This window comes from Kryptolebias marmoratus, linkage group LG21, assembly GCF_001649575.2.
Source record: "Kryptolebias marmoratus isolate JLee-2015 linkage group LG21, ASM164957v2, whole genome shotgun sequence".
NCBI lineage: Eukaryota > Metazoa > Chordata > Actinopteri > Cyprinodontiformes > Rivulidae > Kryptolebias > Kryptolebias marmoratus.
This window is the reverse complement of record NC_051450.1, coordinates 9,679,183-9,699,818: the sequence shown is the minus strand read 5'-3', so window position 1 is coordinate 9,699,818 and position 20,636 is coordinate 9,679,183. Positions and strand designations below refer to the sequence as shown.

The window sequence follows — 20,636 nt, the reverse complement described above, 5'->3', positions numbered from 1 at the left end:
AAATTAACATTTGAAATATATGAGTTTGTATGTAATGTATGAATATAATATACAAGTTTCACTTTTTAAATGGAATTACTGAAATCAATCTACTTTTTCATGATATTCTAATTGTATGACCAGCACCTGTAGTCTCTCTCATCTCACCTGCTGAAGCTTCTAATTGCTTCAGAGTGGTCACAGGGGTGTCTTGGTGGTCTCTCTCACTATCCTCCTTCTTGCACGGTCACTCAGTTTGTAAAGACAGTCTGTTCTTGGTAGATTTACACATGTCCTTTAATCCTTTCATTTCTTAATGGTGGATTTACCAGAACTCCTGAGGACATTAGGGGCTTTGGACATCCTTTTGTATTCATCCCCTGACTTGTACTTTTCAATAATCTTTTCTTAAAGTTGAATTAGGACAATCACTTTCAAGGGGTGATTTTTTTATGCAAGCTCTTATTTTGCATTACATATTTTTATATATTTGGTATTACTCTATAGAAATAAGATTTTACTTTGGCACTGAAGAGTGTTTTTTTTTTTTTTGGTTTGTTTTTTCTTTTTTTTTTCCTTTTGTCAAAAAGGACAATTTATATTGACCATGCTTGATCTATAATATGAATAATAGTATTCACCCACATCCCAATGGGTGAATACTATATACAGTGTACACACACACACATAGGACTATGACTATTTTTCAGTATGTAGTCCCAGCTCATTCTTGCATCAAAATGCTTATCAACCAAATTTATTTAAGCTGAATGATAAATTTGTCTTCTTTTTATTGTTTTTTGATCAATTAAAAATTAGGAAGGAATTTCCTATAGTTTAATCAAAGTCTTACTTGTATACTGTATGTAAAGTATTTACTTAACAAATTTGTAAGCAGTCAGTCACAGTAGGTCTAAACCCTTCACACAAATTGTTTTCTTAACCTGTCCATGGTGCAGGCTCAAAACAGAATCTAGTCCCCTCTTCACAACTTCACTGTTCCTTTTATAACCATACAATCTATTTATAGTGAACAGTCAGAAGATTCCTGACAAGCATAGTTCTGTTATTTATGCATCCTATAAATGTGTCATGGTGCATCATCATGGGATTGTACACGCCAGGGAAATAACTTTTTTTCCCTTTTACATTTATTTATTTACTTATTTTTTTACTCAATAGAAATTGAAAATTTACATTTTGATCATCAAAACATATAAACAAACAAAAACGACAATCAGTTATTACATAATTAACATTAGTTTATGTCGCAGTTCTGGACTGAAGCCAGCAGTTCATAATTCTGCTTTCTCTGTCACTCCTTTGTATTTTTTTTTTTTAATTAATTGATTTATTTAGATTTTACTGATTTTGGTCTCATCATACTACTTTAAAAGGATAGCTTAGATTGCTTTTTATCTGGATTGTATGCAGTACATTTGAGTAGTCAGTAGCCTCTTTTACAAAACACTTTAAGTCAGACCTAAGATACCTTCTTGCAATCTAACTGTGATTTCTAAAAACCCAGGGTGGCATGTGGAGGTTGAAGTCCGTCTGTCGCGGACTCTCTACGTCACCATGCACTGTAGTAACAGTGCCATAGCAGCTCACACGTGCAAGGGTAAGTCAGCTTTGGGACTCAAGAGTGTGATGAAGTGATGAGGGTCTGCAAAACCAGCCACCAAACTGATATTACTCTGACTGCTGCCTACTGCTGGCAACATACTGACTACTTACAAGTACCTCATGCAAATCTGTACTTACTCTTTAATAGGTCATTTTTAAAATTTGCATATTCACAAAACATTTTCTCAAACAAGTACTAATTGTACCAACAGAAGAAAAAAAAAACATAAACAAAAAAAAAACAATAAAAAAACCCCCACTTGTTTCTGTTAGGTTAGTCTTGATTGAAAACACTGGCAGATCTCTACTGTTCTACTGACATTGTATGGAAGGAAATGTCCCACTCTCTGATCTTGTGGGAGGTGAGGTGTCGCAAAAAGTGTAAATTAGAAAAGTGAGAGTGTAAGGAACGGCCTTGGGAAGATTACAATTTTTTTGTAAAGTTGTAGTTTTCAGCACTGGTTTGTGTGATTTTCCAAGCTTTGGCAAGAAAATGTTGTACCACACTTCACAAAGCTTTGGTTGAGTTGTTTGTGTATACATATACATATATGTATATATAGATATACATATGTGTGTGTGTGTGTGTGTTCATTAGACTGTACTCTTCTGGACAGTGATATCTGAGCTTGTTCTTGGGATCTGTTGGAGCCACTCTTTCAGTTTGGGGAACTTCTCTATTTCTTCATATAGCCCTTAGTATTTCTCAAGCTTCTTGTGCTCCTTCTTCCTGATGTTACAGTTGCTTGGAATACATCTATCACCACTGCTTCCTTCTGTAGTCTGTTTCACCACCACCATTAGTGGAGACTCCCATTTTGACTGCAAAACCACCAGTCAACAGATTTTATTGTACACCTTTCCACCCACTTGGTTATGGTGTTTCATGTAAGCTTTGCCTGCCTGCAACCTACATCCCTTTATTATGTGTTAAACTATCTCAGGGACATCTTTGCACAGCCTGCATCTTAGATCTGGTGTGGTAGACCTCGGCCTCTATTGCTCTTCTGCTGCCATCAATAGCGCCTCTGTGCTGTCCTTCAGTTTGGCCCTCTTTTGCTACTGGTAGGACTTTTTCGGTAGCTTCCTCAATCTGTTGGTGGCACGTGCCATGCAAGGGCTTATCTTATATACATGAAGACTCATACAGGATGGGCAATGGATATTTCATTTTTCTCTTGTCTCCTCATCTTGTTTTTTCAGTCCTTGTAACTCCTATTCTCTGTACCGTTATTCAAATACATCAAGATATTCATCAAATCTAAATGCCTAATGACAATTTAAATAAAAAATAAATAAATAAATAAATAAATAAAATAAAAAAATAAAAAATCAAATTTTTCCCTTACATGTGAAAATGAAACCATGCTAAGAGTGTATTTAAAAATACTAAAATATATGACCAGCTTGGAACAAAAACTATGCGCATTAAATAGCACATGCAAAAAATAGACCATAAGATACTAAAATTAGCAATACCACTGACATCAAAGGAAATTTTAAAAATTTGAAAATGGTAGAAAGCAAAAACATGGTGGCTACTCTGGTTCTCTGGTTTCTTTACAAACACTGAGATACAACTAAGGTTTTTTTTTTTTTTTTTTTTTTTTTGTGGAAATCAAGATCAATCTTGCACACTCTGTGGAAGTAGGCAGCCATTATGAAATAGAGTTATACTGCAAACTAAAGTAGATGGCCCACTGGGAGAGAAGAAACAATTATAAACCTAGCCATAATGTTGTCAAATTATTAAAATAATATAAAAATCAAAGCCTTTTAGGATTTACAAATAATTTCATTTTATTGAGCATGATTGGCCTTTCTCTGCCCACGTTTGGCTTTCAATCAATCAATAATTTACGTCACTACAAGAGAAGCAACAGGCAGCATGACAGAACTTTTGTTAGAGCTGTTTTGTTTCAGCAACAAGGTTGCAGGTTCAACACTTGGCTGTGACCTTACTGTGTGGAGTCTGTATGTTCCCCCCTAGCATGTGTGCGTTTCCTCCCACAAACTAAACATAGGTGTAATAGATTAATATAAAATTACTGCAAATGTGAATGGTTGTAGGTCTTATTTGTCCTAATGTGGCCCCGTGATGGACAGGTGATCTGTTCTGGTCATAACCCACCTTACACTTAATAACCACTGGAAATAGGTACTAGCTCTCTGCAACCCTGCACACAAAGCAGGTAAAAGAAACAATGAAAAAAAAAAAAAAAAAAAAATCAGAACCCAATTGTTGACAGGCAACATTTACGTTCTAATATTCACTTCTCTGTCCCAAATAATAGCTCAAATTACCATATCAACCCTTTCCATTTAATGGGAGACCAGTAGTATATCAATAGCCAGCGAGAACCAATTTCTATACAATATGCCTTTTATTCAGTTGTTCAAGCCTTCATGACAGCAGAGATCTGTTGCAAGGTTTAAGTTTGGTGCTTAGCAGCAACTGAGTATGAACTTTGTCAAACCTGCAGTCAACAAACCTGCTCCATAAAGAGTCTAACAAACCTTGGGGGAAAACAAACAAACAAAAACAAAACAAAAAAAAAAAACTCAAAATCACCAAAGCAGTAGTGCTGTATTAAAATGGAATCCCTGTGGACGAGCCAACAAATGTTATGCCACACAAGCTGTCATTAAACAACACTGTTCTGTTAGGGCTTAGAGCACTACATTTTAATTACGCATATCTCTCATCTCCCCCCACCCCAAAAAAAAAAAAAAAAGACGAAGACATGCGCATGGACAAACATTTCATCTGAGTCAAAACTATTTCACCTCTAGCAACCCAAGGTTATCCATTTGTACCGCTCACTGTGTGGGAGTGCTTCTCTCCATATATGTGAAGTAGTGGTTTAATGCAGCTGTGTCCTTGGAACATGCTTTTTCATGTTCAGTATGTTGCTCCGTGTGCTCACATTTGTCTGCACATTTCCCCAGGAATTTGCTTCTGGATTTACCTATTGTCTCCGATAATCTTGTGTTTTGCAGATGGGATGTGCAAACCCCCTCAATGCCTCCGTGTTTTGTTTTTTTTTCCCCTCTCTGTGTATCGGCAGACTGGGGAACAGATGATCATCCTTTGAACCCATTACTCAGCCTGATCCTCTTATCATAACCAACCTTCCTGAGTCTCTAATTTGGGGTCTGCCAAAACTCTGCTCTGTGCACAATGTGCCTTTCGTCTCTTTCCTGCTGTGATTTTTTTATTTATTTATTTTTCCCCCCTCTCAATGTGTGTTCGAGCGAGGGAAGTCAAAAGACGGATTGTCTGCACACATTTGCACACCTGTCTCTGGGGATATTCTGCCACTCTGAAATAAGACAAGTATGTGGGCAGGTCAGTATTCTGGGAACACAGGAAGCAGCTCACAGAGACTTCGACTTTAGCTAGTTAGTTTTCACACCTTTCCAAAGATTGGCTTATTGTCCCTCACTGTGTCCATGTCCTACTAATATCACAGTCCCACATGGCACATGTTTGGTGCATTACACTGTGGGGGATTTGATCAATTAAAGGGGCTCAGAATCCCCCCCATCAACAATGGCTTTGTGCAGAAGCCTACGACAGCAGGGTAGGGAATATAACACAAAGCCACATTGTTTTTAAGGGAAGCATATCAAACATAGGCAATAAAACAAAAGGAGAAAACCTGCTTCAGCACCATCTGTCAGGGGTATACATGATGTAAACAAATAAACGTCTTCATTTACATCCAAACTAGACACCGTTTTTTTCTGTTATTTAATTACTGTCAGTGAGAAGGTCATGATACAATGATGTATTATTATGACCACAAACACCTCACAGTTTCAGTGTACTTGCGAGCTTTTGCACATGTTCTGAGGCATCTCTTACACTAAGCTGCGAATCAATTACTCACTCAGCTGCATTTTTCTTTTTTTTTTTTTTTCGTGGATCAAAGGATCACGCACCTTTGTGCGCTCTCGTGTTAGGGCATGTACTAAAAATGTACCCGTTAACGAATCCCTCAGTTTGATACATCAGAAAAACAAATGTGAATTTGCATACCCACAAAAGAACATTTTAGACACTTACATCAGAAACTCCCCCCGAAAGGCACAAAAACAGACAGCAGTGGCTTTACTTTTGTCTGTTACTTCTGCAATCAGCTGAAATAGCTACATGCTTTATACCTGATTAAAACAACAGACAAAAGCAGATTCGTCAGAACTGCTTTAAAGTATTTTGTTGGGAAAGAAGGCAGATTTTAATGAGAAACCCACATTTTTGATCTTCAAGTGGAGAATTGCATGAAAATATGAAGACGAAGACTCGTTTATTAGAAAAGTTTGGAGACTGAAGATAAAAAAAATTTTTTTTGATACTTTCAAAAAATCTAACTATAAGATGTGATTTATTTTATGTTCTTAACAATATATTGTTGTTGTCGATGTAAAAAAAAACAAAGCTCTTTCACAGATGGTGCTACATTTTTTTGGTTATAGGTGTTTTGAAATTAATGACCTACTGTACACCTCTACGGCCCAGTTCCCATGAGAACAACATTTAGTGAATATGCAAATATTTCTTATCATATCAACTTTGAATACTAATGGAAGCACCAAATTGATATTTTTTTGAAAATGGATTTCAGAGAGAGAACATTTTGAAAAACCACTCTTGCATTTCTGAGTGGACAGGCAAAATACAACCTTTTGAAAATTATGATATAATATACTGTTGCATAATACATTGTCTTTGTATTTTGACTGACATGAATTTCAGTCAATACTGCCATTCACTTTTGTGGACTTGCAATTTAATGTGACTCAAAGTAGAAGTTTCACTTTGCTGCAAGGATTTGGTTTTTGCTCTTTAATCACCATCCTTGTCTTTCTTTTCTTGTTGTGCTTACAATTCGTATTTATACAGCCTATGGTTTGTATATATACAATCTATGTTTGTAACAAACGTGTAATGTGTGATGCTCACGCTCAATGCCTTGTTTCCTGTTTCTGGTGTATTTTCATGGCAGTTTCACAGCACCTCATACAGGCCTGGTATATTTACTACAGCATTTTTGGGTTGTATTCTAAGTTTTCACGTGGATGAAAACATTTCCGGTATTCGTGCCGTGTTTCACGAAGATACTTTTAAAAATATTGTTTTTAAAAGACAAGGCCTTAACACTAACATGTGTCCAAAATATAAATCGTATTTTGAGCATATAAGAAAAAGATTAATTGCACAAAGAAGAGAGAAACTCATCTTATTCATATACAAAATCATTGCTTACAAAAGTCTTTGCTGACTGACATTTACATTTTTCTCCTTTTCCACATCACAGTGATTGTTTGGGGCTTTTGTATTATGCAAACGTGGCATTCCTTGGCTGCTCTTTTTTTTCTCTTGAATCTCAATACCACTGACAACAAATGGCATTTAAAGTCACCACAGGGGTCCACTGCATTCTGCCGAAGGGAAATGCAGAACAGAGCAGAAAGGTATCAATGCGCAGCATCTTGTGTTTGCAAGTCAGACTGTAAGCAACACAACAGAAGGTTAAGAGCTAATATTGGGGCATGTTTTCTTGTGTGTTACAGGGAATAAGGCATTTTATCTGTGCACTTCTGTGAAGTTTCTTGTACTGGTAACACTTGCTTTAACACATTTATTTTACATGCCTCTTCACTGCTGCATGACACATTCCGGCACATGAAGCCAAACATTTGCCAGTTGTTGCAATGATGTTGACTGAAAGCTGGCAAAAGTGTGGAAACATGAAAATATATGATATTCCACTGAGTTCCCAACTGTAAGTGAAAGGTAACAGTTTGTAAACTGTTACATACAAATTACCTCACATTTCTATTTCAACCTGACTTGTCAGAATTATTTGAGACCATTGAATAGTGAATTACAAAGATAATCAAACCAAGATGAGGGAGTTTAGATTCCTCACTAATGAGAATTTTAATTCTGACTATGATTATCATGGTCAAATGAAAGCAGGGAATTAGTCACAGGGTCATTTTATTATTTATAATTCTGCCAATGCCCTTTTTGTTTATGCTTCCCATAATTGTAAGAGTAGGTGTACCTTTTTAAGAGTTAGCCCCTGAAACCTTAATGAGACTATACTGAGCCTCTTTTATTCTCTGTCCACGCAGCACTCATAAATGCACATTACCCACCCACTGTCATCAAGCTGAATGCTTTCAGTGTCTAAAGTGAACTAATATTATGCTTGTGCTTTCTACAGCTATGCCCGTGGTAAAAGAGAACATTAATTCTATTAGTGTGTTTGGACATGATGGATCTTCGAGTTTTTAACTATGCATACCCTAAGGAGAAGGTCACAACAGAGCGGGGTGGTGTACACAAATGAAAAGATACTTTTAATGGAGGAGACTTTTATGTGCAAGAAACTTCTGACCACATTATGGAAGCTGACAATAAAGATGGATAGAGGAGTTTACTGACTGGTTTTGCTATGAATTAATTGTGAAGTTCTGACTCTATTACTTAGAGTTATTACGTTTAGTAACGTAATTGTTTAGAACAGAGTTCTTTGTCCGAATGGAAACACTTGTAGCTGCCAACTACATGTAAATGTATGTACAGCTCTTCTAGTGTTTTCCATTTGTACTCAGAAGTCAAATTTTTGAGTCCCAAATCTTAAAAAAAAACAAACAAAAAAAACTGGAATACCCTCTGAAGTACAAATTATAGCTTGGAAAGTCAGATTCCTGAACAACCCTGATCTCAAAAAGCAATATGGTTGCCATGTACATGAAAAGTTGTGATAGTACCAGTAATCAGTGTTTTACTTTGACTTTTGTTAGTTTATATCTCAGTTAATCAGTCACACAAAATAATACGGTCCAACCACTTTGTGAACACACTGATACAATGCTTACATGCATAGAGTGCAGATAAAATGCCTGTTATTGTTTTGTATTAATAATAGTATTGCTAAAAATAATCTGGTTACTGAAGACATCAATGAACAAATCCTACTGTTTTTCGGACTTACATCTACAACTCAGTTAAGTTTGGTGTGATGTTATTTCAAGATTCAATTTACAACTTCTGCTCAACAGTAAGAGGAACACAGCATTCTTGCCTGTTTAGTTGCCTGCTTCTTAGTTCACTCTTTTTCCAAAATCATATCTACAGTTTTTAAAAGATATATTTTTATCGTGATTACCTTGGCCTTCTTTGGTAATTTGTCACATTAAATATTTATTTTGTTTGTTTGTTTGTTTTACTTTTTTAAATAAATGTTTCTCTTTTTACTTTTTATTTTCTCCTTGGACAAATGAGATGTAACAATAAATATATAAAAATAATTAATAAAAAAGGAAGCACAGAGAAAAAAATAACACTGTCAATGTCCTTGGGATACAGAATTATGATGGTCCTAATATAAATGACCTATGTTTCCTTCTTTTTTATTGTTCTGTCTTACAAATTGGTAGAAATAATAATAAATTTCATATCAGCATTTTAATAGATTGTTCTCCCATCATTGGATAAACCACTATATATTTCTCTCTCTAATTTTAGTCTGAGGCTACAATGTCTTTTCCTTCACCTCTGACAGTTGCAAGTCTGTTGAAAATGAGATGATTGATCTCAAAGGGGTTATCCACGGAGTAATAATTTTTTCTCTAATATAGAGCAGTCTTTTGTGCCACTTGCCATTTTGTGGAGTGATATGATAGCCCTAAAAATGCTTTATGTGGCCAAAGTAGTTGATATTAAATGAGATACTTTGGGAAGACCTTTTGCTGTGGGTCACGGTGCAGTAGATGTATTAATCCGTAAGAACATATGGCAAAGTAAATGAGCCCTGACATGCTAAGTGAATGCTTTAGATAGCACAGGCGCTCAGAAAGACTTATGTCAGTGCTCTGAGCTGAGCTTTATGACATGGACAGCAAGGACTCAAACTGAGAGCAACCTTACATAATGGAAAGATGACAGGTTCTGCCCTCATATCTGCCTCCTGCTGGAGACCACCAAAATATGGTACAACCTGCTCAATAAATGTCAAAGTAAAAATGTCAAATGTCTTTAAATGTTTATATTTTGCAGAATTTAATTATTTCCTCGAAGTAAATGATCACTGTTACTGAAGCACCACTGTAGACTTCAGAAGTGCCTAAGAAAGTCAGTCGCACCACTAAAATAGTAGCACTTGGAAGAATCTAGTTGTAAATATAACAAACCAAATGGTAGAACAGCAAGAAGTGAGAGTGCTGGGGGAACTGCAACACCCCCACATCATTTTGGTATCCCTCCTCCAAGGGGCTGAGGACTGCTGTTTATTTTTAAACATGCATAGTTGAGAGATGTTTATATATCTGCTGGCATCCCACCTCTCACGTTCACTGTCAGGTGTGATAACTTTTTCTATTTTTAAAGTCTCAAAAGCGCAGCAAGCTGATGCTTACACTGTGCTTCTGTTTCTCTGCTGATCCGTTGAAGCACAAAGTTTTGGACAGGATTTAGACAGCCTCTCAAACATGAAAGAAATGCTGGAGTTCAAATGCGGCGTTCAACCAATGGCAGCGCTTTAGAAGTGTGGCGTTTTCCTAAATAATGACTCTGTGTTTCTTTTTCCAAAAAGTTCTAAAAAATTACTCAAAACATTTACAATGCTTCAGGCCCTGGATGTAGTTTGAAGTCATGTGCTCTTTTTTTAAGTTTCAAATCTGAAGTCAGCTGAATCCCCCTTCCTAACCTGAAAACCCATTTAGCTACTTTTATCCCAAAATGTTAACATGGGATTAAGGTCAAAAGTGGATCCATTGTTGGCTATAAAATGCTTTTCTGTCTGAGTAAAACTTCAATGAATACTATTTTATGTGATTTTTCCATCACTGGTATGCATTGTATTGAACTGAAACTGAATTGTATTTGAATAAAATGGATTGAACTGAATGCTATTAGATTATTATTTTTTATGTTATTAAATTATTTTTGTTGTGAACTGGTACTATATAACTCTTAATGGAGTTATAATGTAAACTCAATTGAAATGAACTGGTTATCAAGTCTATAGCAATATATTCTTCTTTTTCTTTCAGCTAATCCCTTTTCAGGAGTCGCCACAGCAAGTCATCCTCCTAACTCTGTCATCTAACTTTGTCTTCTGCATTCTCTGTCCTCCCTCTAACTACCTCCATGTCCTCTCTAACGGCATCCATATATCTCCAATATATTATTGTATCTAAATATGGTGTCATATTATCTTAAAGTAAAAGTAGTGTCTCGCTGAACCGCAACTAGCTGGCAAATGGCATTCACAAGGCAGTATCCTGAATGTCGCCAGAATGTACCTTAATGTTTGCAGTGGTTCTCAATTTCTTCATGTGCATTGTGAAAGCATACAATCCTGTTGCTTGAGTTTTAAATATGCTTAAAAAGATTTGTGTAACGTTTTTTTTTTTCCTCAAAATAGTCAAAGTCATCATAGTCATCTTGAACCTGTCTTAAATCTGTCTCAAACTTTTGTTGCAGGCACTTCTGACCTGTCTCTAAAGTGGTTTTGTGTCTCTGAGGTCACTCTGAGGTGGTTTTGTGTCTCTGACGTGACTCTGAGGTGGTTTCGTGTCTCTGACCTGTCTCTAAAGTGCATGAGTTATAATTTCATATCTGCATGGGAGCTGTCCTCTGACATAAAAGCTATCCAGGTCTAAAAACCCACATATGGTAAATAATAATTGTTAAAACTGAGCCAAATCTGCCAATCTTCATTTCAAAAATGTACTTCAGAAGATTACATTTTAAATATGTGGGAACTGCCAAAACTTGTACAAAGTACACCCAGGTGGGCAACAAAATAATGGTGCATGGCCAAGAATGCAGTTTTGTAAACTAAAAAACAGGCTGCAATTTTCAAACACTGGCTTCTCACAAGGCGGCCACATGGCTTGCAGGTTGGTTAGTCACAAACTCAATATTTAGGGAAACTGCAAAAATAACAAATCTGTCCATTTTCTCACAATTTCCCCATAGTTTTGAGTCACCAACTTGTCTCCAGTAGTCACAATCACAGCCTAGTAAAATACTACCTTAAGAAATAAAACCCAGCAATTTAATTAGCCACTATTTTGCATGATAATCAACCAAATTTCTAGTGTGAATTAGTCTTTCTTAATAAGTTCGCATACCCTTTTGAGAATGATGATTCCCTCCTGGTTGTGTTCATTAGTGGTAATATCAAACATGGCACCTCCATCCCCTGGAACAATGGTGTACTCTACTTCAGCATTTCTCCCAATGTCCAAGTCATGGGCTTTTATTCTGCCGACAGCAGAACCCACTGCAGAAGATTCAGGAACTCGTAGGTGAAAGAAACCTGTCGAAGAAATTGAAATAGAGTCCAGTTCATCTGTTATTATCGCTTGATGTCAAATAGAAACACAAGTTTTGCATTTTAATTAATTCTTTAATTGCCAAACAGTGTTTCACAATATCCATCCATATGAAAAGCAGCTGCTATTCTGAAAGTGTAATGTTTGGACATCAAGGTCACTCAGATTCTTAATAAGGAAGATTTAAGAAGATTTTAAGGGCTGTGACACTACCAGTATCATTCAGAAGTCGTAGCAATGGGTTTTATGGGGGGGAAAAGTAAGGGAACAAGCAAACAGCAGACTGAGTAATTATCACTTACACCTGGAGTGGAAGGAAATTCATCTTGTCTATGCTTCACTTCACTTTCGAAGATCAGGTTCAAGATTAGTTTCTACTTGTGCCAGAGAAATGACAACTTCATGGTTCAGTTTCAGACATGGAGCCTACATCTGGTGACACCATAAAGTCGGTGTGAGTAATTTAACAAATAGTGTGGAAACATGTATCTGATAATATATTTGCAAGTTTATCAGTTCACTTTGGCCATTTATGTTGGACATAGTGCTATTTGAAACAGCTACTGAACATCAGTTTGAGACTATATGCTGAATGGATACTTGAAATTCCATTACTTATTCAAATCACAGCCTTTGAATGCATGCCTGAGCACTGAACAACTTCAGTGTTTTTTATCTTTCTAGTTTTCATTTTTTTATTACTTTAATTAATTCCTAATATACTTCTATTAAGAAATGACTAAACAGCTGATGGCACTTTAAAAAAACAACCTTTTTTTCCCTTTAAAACTTTATGTCTATGATTTGACTAAATGAACTAGGATGTGAACTTAATGTGAAAAATAAATGCATCATGCAAGACACGTGCGATTGAACAGTTTATATATCCACACAATGTGTAGCTGCTACTCTGTATAGAATCTAAGGTAGATTTTAGAAGATTTTTACAACTGTGAGAGGCAAATACAACTTTGTTTGTTTTGTTTTTCTTTTTTTTTTCCAAGTAGAGGATCGAGGATCTTTTGTATATTAAGAAACATATATCAACAAAGTAAACCGAATTATCCAAGTTTCTTTTTTTTATACAAACAAAGCACATTTTTGATGTAATGCCCTTTGCAGAGGGTGAGGAGAGGGAGATAAAGAGAGGATGGGACAGGGCAGAGTCGCCATACTTGGCCAAACCTCTGTGCTGTGACAGCATTATGGAAATATCATATTTTCCTCGCTGCCAGAGGACCGTCTGACTTCCTGTATTTACATTCAGAGGAGACCTCAGTGTCTCCACGAAATACACAAAGAAGCCAAAGAAGTACAGAAGAGTATTTTTGATATCCAGTTTTTGTACCTGCTGCTTTAACCTAGAATACACTTTGTACATAGTTTATATATTCTTATAATATGTAAAGGAGCTTTAACAGATCAATACGTTTTCAGCACTATGAGTTATTTTTAAATATACATATATATTTTGTTAGGCTTTTTACATAACTTGGTAAATGGTACAATTGAACTAATCTGGTTTAGCAGCTTATGGGACCAAAATATGCAGTTTAAATACACCGACTGAATCCCTGACGCTACACCAACATGCTCAAATCTGATCTAAATATAGACAGGATGCCCATGAGCAAAATAACATCTAACCTGGTTTATTTGCCAGGAGTTGTAGCTGCAGATGCAATCACACTAAATAAACAGGCCATTGCTTACGACAGCGCATAATGACAAATAATGAAAAGCAATTACAAAGAGAAGTGATGATGAATACCCCCTGCCTTTTTGTAATTGCACAGTTTATATCATTATTAAAGCATGTGTGAACCTGCACATGTTCATCAGCATCCCTATTTTAAACAAAGAAATAATAAAGAAATAAAGCTTTGTGTATTACACAGTCATATGGAGAAGTGTTAAGTCCACTCACTTTTAGAAAATCTTGGTGGGTTGTCGTTGACGTCGCTGAGGGTGATGTTGACGATGGTGGTCCCAGCCAGTCCTCCCAGCTGCCCCCCCATGTCCTTGGCCTGGATTAATACCTGGTACTGTTCCTTCACCTCTCTGTCCATATTGGACAAAGCTGTTTTTATAACCCCTGGTGTACAGCAAGATTTATGAGAGTAACAGGTAAAAGAGAAGTGAGAAACAGGGGGAACAGAAGAAGAGATAGGGAAAGGAATAGTGATATAAAAAAGACAAAGGAAAAGAGTGGTAAAAAGGTATCCAGAAATACGATGCGCAGTTTACTTCAAAATGCTCAGTATATTTCCACTTTCTACACTCCTGCAGAAGTCCATCTGACTAAGGCTGAAATAGGGGTCAACCCACAAACTGGAAACACTTGACATTCAACAGGGAGCACTGGTGAAGCCATATAATGATTCACTTGAGGATCAGAGACCCTGAGATCAGAGAGCGCTTGTACCACAGATTAATAGCTAGGTCAGTGGGAGGCTGGCAGGTTAAAGAGAAGCATGCAGCACAGGCTGGTCCAAACTTTCTCCATCCATTATCCCATTAATTATGATGCAAACATTCTATTTGATCCACAAATCACTATGTAAAACCAAAATCAAATAGTGATTATTTCTGAAATCTGTCAGAGAGAGGAATGCCATGCTGCAGCATGTATGCTGATTTATGCATGTTGTTGTTGTTGTCCCCTTCCCTTGTTCACCTTTTACCTCATGTTGTTTGCTCTCCTTTTTTGTGCCCGTTTGGAGATAGCAGCAGACCCAGCAGGGCAAACATTTGCTTTAACAGTTTGATTTTTTTCTTCTTCTCCAGCATCAGTTTGAAATACAATCACAGTAGGTGCTCTGCAAAGCTCTGGGATGAGCAGCATGATCAGCAACAGATTTCACCGTATCTGGCTGTGTGATATGTATGAAGCTATTTTCATATGCATTGAATTGTCCCAGATTGTAAGCAACAGCAACACGGTACTAGCAAACACTGGCAGTATAAAGTTATTTCAAATTTAGAGCAGTCATCTTTTATACTGTCTTACCTCCACCTTTTTTGTAACCTGCTTTTGACACCATCCTTCTGCAAAAAGGTGGAAACTAACCAAAGGTGTAAATGATTTAGAAACCAGTGTAATTGTGTTTTCTTTTTAGATTTAGCCCACAGCTGCACACAACTGGCCACTCAGCATCAAAGATTCAGTAAGTTCATTTTAATGTGTTAGAAAATATAGAGTTCACTACTTCAGCTGTACTTAAAATAAACATGCTTTGCAATTTCATCATCTTGCTTTTTCTACTACAAACACTCTGAATATTTTACAATATGTTACTTTTCACATTGGAGTTTTTGTTTGTTTGTTTGTTTTGCTTTGTTTTGTTTTGATGTTTTATTAGGAATGATTCATTTAAGACCAGTTCTTAATAAAACTAACATGTCATTTTATTTTTCCCAATGTAAAATTCTGAGGCCTTATGAGAACATCTGTCCTGTTAGAAAATGTGTTTTAATGGAGCCTTGTGAATCAAACCTTACAGTTTTATTTATTTTTTTATTCCTTTGATATACAGTATGTAGACTTTGATTAACAGTGTTTTTCACTGTAATCTTCAGAGATAATAAGGTCATGTAAGTTTTTGTTTTTTTTTTTTACATATCCCTGTCTGTAAATCACCAAGAAAACATTAAATATGACTGGTAGGACTAGTGCACATGTTGTTGTAGTTGTTTTTTTTTTCTTTCGGCTGCTCCCCTATGCAGGGGTCACCACAGAGAGCAAACACACACAAGATATTTGGCAATTGTTTTATGTTGGATGCCCTTAATAACCTGCAACCTCTGGATTACGAGACAGTGGCACTGACCACTGAGCCACCACAGCCGTAGGAGTTGTGCTCATATACCCTAACAACTCATAGAACAACAGATTTGATTAGCAGTGACAAAAGTGCATACTGGATTGTTGGGATCTTGTCCTTTAAGTAATTTTCTCAAAAAAAAAAAGTTCAGGTAGTAGGAATAACACTTGGACTGCCTGACAAATTCATAGAAGAACATGAGATTCAATTCTTAACCCTCCTGAAGCCCTCAAAAGAGAGAGACATAGAGAGAGGTTGGAAAGCCCTTGTAACTTCGGGTAAATTTGACCCAAGGCTATGGGAGGGTTAAGAACCAAATTATGAAGTAATTGCCTTTCCACTGACCAAAGTCCTATCTGTGGTCTTAAAAAAGAATGTGGTAACTTGAATGAACAAAGCTTTTTTTGTCATTTGTGCTTGATTGTTCTCATAAACTGACAATATTATGCAGGACAGATTGGAAGCATGGCTAAAGATATAAAGCTAAAGCACTGCAGGGAGAGGAATGGCAAGAGATTGCATGTTTATAAAATATCAGGCCATGCACAGCTTCTTTTAGAAGTTACTGAGTTTTGGTTTAACCAAACATAGTGCTCTCTTTAACGAGAATAAAATTTTTGAACTCCAAACAAACTCCATACCTAATTCTTTGAAAATTAGTTTACCTATTCTCTTTACAAAGTTGCCTTTAAACAGATAAAATAAAGGTATGTGTTTTCACATTACCTACAGAATTTTATCATTAAAATGTATCATGAAATAAGAGCTCTAATGAAAAGCTAAGCAGCTTACCTGTTTTAGGGTCAACAGAGAAGTACGGTTGACCGTGGAGGATGCTGTATACTACTCTAGCACTGTTTCCATAGGTTGGGTCATCCGCATCTGTGGCTGTTACTTGCGTCACATAGGTCCCTGCAGAAAAGAGTGTGAAAAACATATTGACTTTGAGTTAATCGGCTTCCTCACGAGACTGAAATCCACACTCTTTGAAGTTCATCAGCTTTCCAAATGATCTCACCTGACACTAATGAGTGGTGAATCACCGGTGAGAAACCTGCTGCTAATGCTGAAAAGTGAAGGAGTCTGATAGAGTGCAATGAGGAGATGTGCATGTAGGGGGAAAAATAGTGTATTGCAGGACAATTGGATATTCATGTTTGGATTTTGTATATTTACTGTACACCATTACAAAGCAGCAATTAAAAAATGATGCAAAAGCTCTTGTGCAGCCATTCATTAAACGATGCTACCATTAAGAAAACAAAGAGCCTAGACAGGAACTGTGTTATGATGGCAGTCTTCCAAACTCCTAACAGCGACAGAATAATTACAAGTAGGAGGTTTGGCTCATCTCTTTTTACTATCTGGCAAAAAAAAAACTTCTTTCACAAAGTCAGTCTTTATTTTGTTATTTTGTTTTTTTAAATTTACAGACTGAACCAAATGTTTCTAGTTTTATAACCCCACAATACAAGCAGATTGCTCAGAATAACCTCTACAAAAACAAAAAAAAGAGACATCATCAGTTTAAAAACATACTGAAAAAAAAAATAATTGCAGGATGTGTGGGAAGCCTTTTTAATGTTCAAGAGATGCTGACCAGAGGGATGGCACTTAACCTGGACATTTTCCATCCTGGTAAGCTCCTAGAGGCCTGTAAAGAAGTTGCTGTTTAATAAATAGGCTTTTCAGTCTGAGCGGGTGTTAACAATGGAATTAAAACATTAGGTGGAGAGAGATTAGCGTCTCTCATCTCTGTCAAACATGCCTGATTGCCTGAGAAGGATTGCATTGTGCTAAACATGTATATACAATAGATGAGATAACACATTTTTCGTTCAGGCAAAGAGGGGAGCAAAAGAGAGATTACAGCTCATATATATTGAAAGTTTGAAAGCCTTCAAGCGCCTCTGACTCCTACACATTTCCAGGCAGCAAAGGTAACAGCTTTTTACATAAATGTGAGGCTATAAACAAGTCAAATGAATTCTATTTGCAGGATTGTGAAGAGTCAAATGCCTGAGTGAGACCATGATTGAAAGAAATGGCTTCAAAGTCCTTAGCTGGTTAAAAAAATATCTAACTGCATCAGATATGACAGTTTTCACCAAATTGATGCAGAAGGAAAGAATTAAGGCAGTGTACTATATATATATCAACATGGATTTACATACAAGGCAGGACAGATAAGAATTAATGCAATCTTAAAACTGATTGGATTAGGAAAATAAAATGCACAAGTTTGATGTTTAAAAAACATCTTAGGCACATCAAAATGTAAGTTTGTCTACAGGCAGTGGAACCAGCAAATTAATTAAGCCTCATACAGTTAATTTTGCAGTCATTACAATCCCTTGAAATACTGTTGTGTGTATGCCTATTTGACATGGGATTAAGGAGTGATTTGCTACTTGGCCAAGTATTTGTTGTATTTTACCAATTTACTAACAATAATTAAATGTTTTTATTTAGTATTTATTAAGCTTTTTTTTCTTGACTTTTTTTCCAAACAAGACAACAACAACTGGAGGTCTGTAGACATTGATGAACTCATTGACTATCTTTATTGCTTTGACATCACTAAAGCTCTCATTTACTTTGAAACTAATTTGTTTGCAATACCTTAGAAAGTATACTGTTACTATGGCTTTCGCAGTCAAGTAAACTTTCACACATATTTTACCTAATGTTTTGTTCATGTTTTATGGCACCTTAGCACCAGAATTCATAACTTGTGGTCAGAATGGGTAAAAAAACAACAACAAAAAAAACTCTCTTTGAAGACTTCTCTTTCTGTGATATGTAACACTAAATTTCTTTAATTCAAATTAATCTGTAACTAAAATAAATGTGTTATGTTTGACAAATCATAATAAACAGTGCTAAACATTTGAAAACTGTTACATGTCTTGAAAAAAACTATAAAACATCAGTCAAATAAACTCTCTTGAAATCCTGATTTTAAAAGTCACTTCAAGACACTGGGAGAATTGCTGCTATTTGACTCATTTATGAAATATGAAGCTCTGCATCATTGCTAATTGTTTTATTATTAAACCCAAAAACAATGCTTTGTTCAATACCTGATCCAAAATTAAACATATATTCAATTGAGGAATACTGTAATTTCTCACATTTCTTCCACTGCTTTAGGAAAACAAAATCCATCCAATTATGTTCTATACCTTTTTGAATCTGTTCAGGGTCATAGAAATATGCTGCTAATCACTAGCAGTCAATGGGGGAGAGGCAGGATCCACCATGGACAGGTCACCAGTTCATCACAGGGCCAGCTAGAGACTAACAACCATGCACACAAACACTCCCACTTGGGGTCAATTTAGAATCTCTAATTAACCTAACACCCATATTTTTGGGTTGTGGGAGAAAACACTGGGAAAACATTTAGGCCATGTCGACACAAGGCTGATCTCCAGGAAATGTTAAATATTTACAGATGTCGATTGAAAAAAAGTTACATGTTTATATGGTGCTGCTGTGGTCGTTGAACCCGCTGCAGTTTCTATGCCTGGTCACTAGAACCAGAAGGTCATGAGCACCTGGGGAGTCGTCTATTTAGGAGTTTAAAAAATAAATGTAAAATTAGAAAATATGACAAAATTTTTATAAATCAACATATCAAGTTTCTTGAGAAAATGACAGTGATGTGATCAGACTAGACATTAATGCCCATGGAATAAAAGGTAATTACCTGCAGCAGGTAAAAACGCAATATGTGCATTACATTAGATAATATTAACATTTTTTAAATGGTTTTGTAAATAGAATTGTAATAAAATGATACATGCTTGTCCAAACTACATCTGTTGGTTAGTTAATTGTGTAGTTTTGTGTGGTGTTTGAACTTTATGCTCTGGTCCATAACCACAACAGACAACTTTTTTGATGAAAGCCTCTCCCATACAGTAAACACTACAGTGCTCCTTTTGATATAGGGTGCTCACTGAGGCTACACTGTGCTTTTTTTTTTTCCTGCTTTCTAGCCATCCTCTTGAGACTGCTGAATTTGAAGTTTTGAGGGCTTCATTGTGATTCACATCAAGAGAAACCATTCTCCCAGCGAATTACCTTGATCTGTCCTCCCTGGGGGGGAGTGTGTAAAGACAAAGCAGTGAAGTGTACTTAGGGCACACCAAGAATAAAACTGTTCTCTGAAATGTCAAAATCTGTTAGGGAGAGCAGTGTTACCCCTCTGGTTGTGCCCATGCTACACCTGGAACTGAACTTGTTATGCTCCCTTGTTCAAAGTGAGAAAAAAAAGTTTTTACTGGAAAGAACAGACTTCTCAGAACTTTGAATGGCCACTTACCAACTGGTGACATCTCAGGAACACTGGCTGTATATGGTCCCTCCAGGAACTTTGGCTCATTGTCATTGATATCTTGGACCTTGATAACAAATTCTGATTCAGGCTCCAGTGGGATATTGGTGTCGATGTCAACAGCCTGGGCGCGCAGGGTGTAGTAAGGCTTTTCCTCTCTGTCAAGACTCCTTAAGGCATGGATGTCCCCGGTAGTTTGGTCAATTGTGAAAATGGAGCCAGCACCATCCCCTGAGAGGGTGTACTTCACCGAACTGTCCCCCTTATCGAGGTCAGTGTGGAGCTGCAAGACAAAAGAGGAAAAAAAGACAGGTTGAGTGCAAACATTGGCACAGATAATGGTTCAATGAAAACACTGGGGGAAAGCTGTCAAGGAGAACTATTTCACAATGACAGTCAAGAAAACTGACTGCACATCAAAGAGCAAATTCATCTCTCTGCAAGGATCTGCAAAACACCAAGTTAGGAGAAAAATAGAATGATCATGCTTTCAGAACATTTCACAG

General features: G+C 36.5%; 1 protein-coding gene across 1 annotated transcript in view; it reads right to left on the bottom strand.

Moving 5' to 3' along the window:
• The window catches only part of LOC108234660 (cadherin-12), a 130,568-nt gene that overhangs the window by 35,866 nt on the left and 74,066 nt on the right, over window positions 1-20,636 (bottom strand). The window contains exons 3-6 of the mRNA XM_017414026.3: window positions 20,119-20,413; window positions 16,581-16,700; window positions 13,892-14,059; window positions 11,761-11,948 (exon numbers count right to left, since the gene is read on the bottom strand). Coding sequence (XP_017269515.1) covers window positions 11,761-11,948; window positions 13,892-14,059; window positions 16,581-16,700; window positions 20,119-20,413 — 771 coding nt within the window. The remainder of the gene's footprint in view (window positions 1-11,760; window positions 11,949-13,891; window positions 14,060-16,580; window positions 16,701-20,118; window positions 20,414-20,636) is intronic.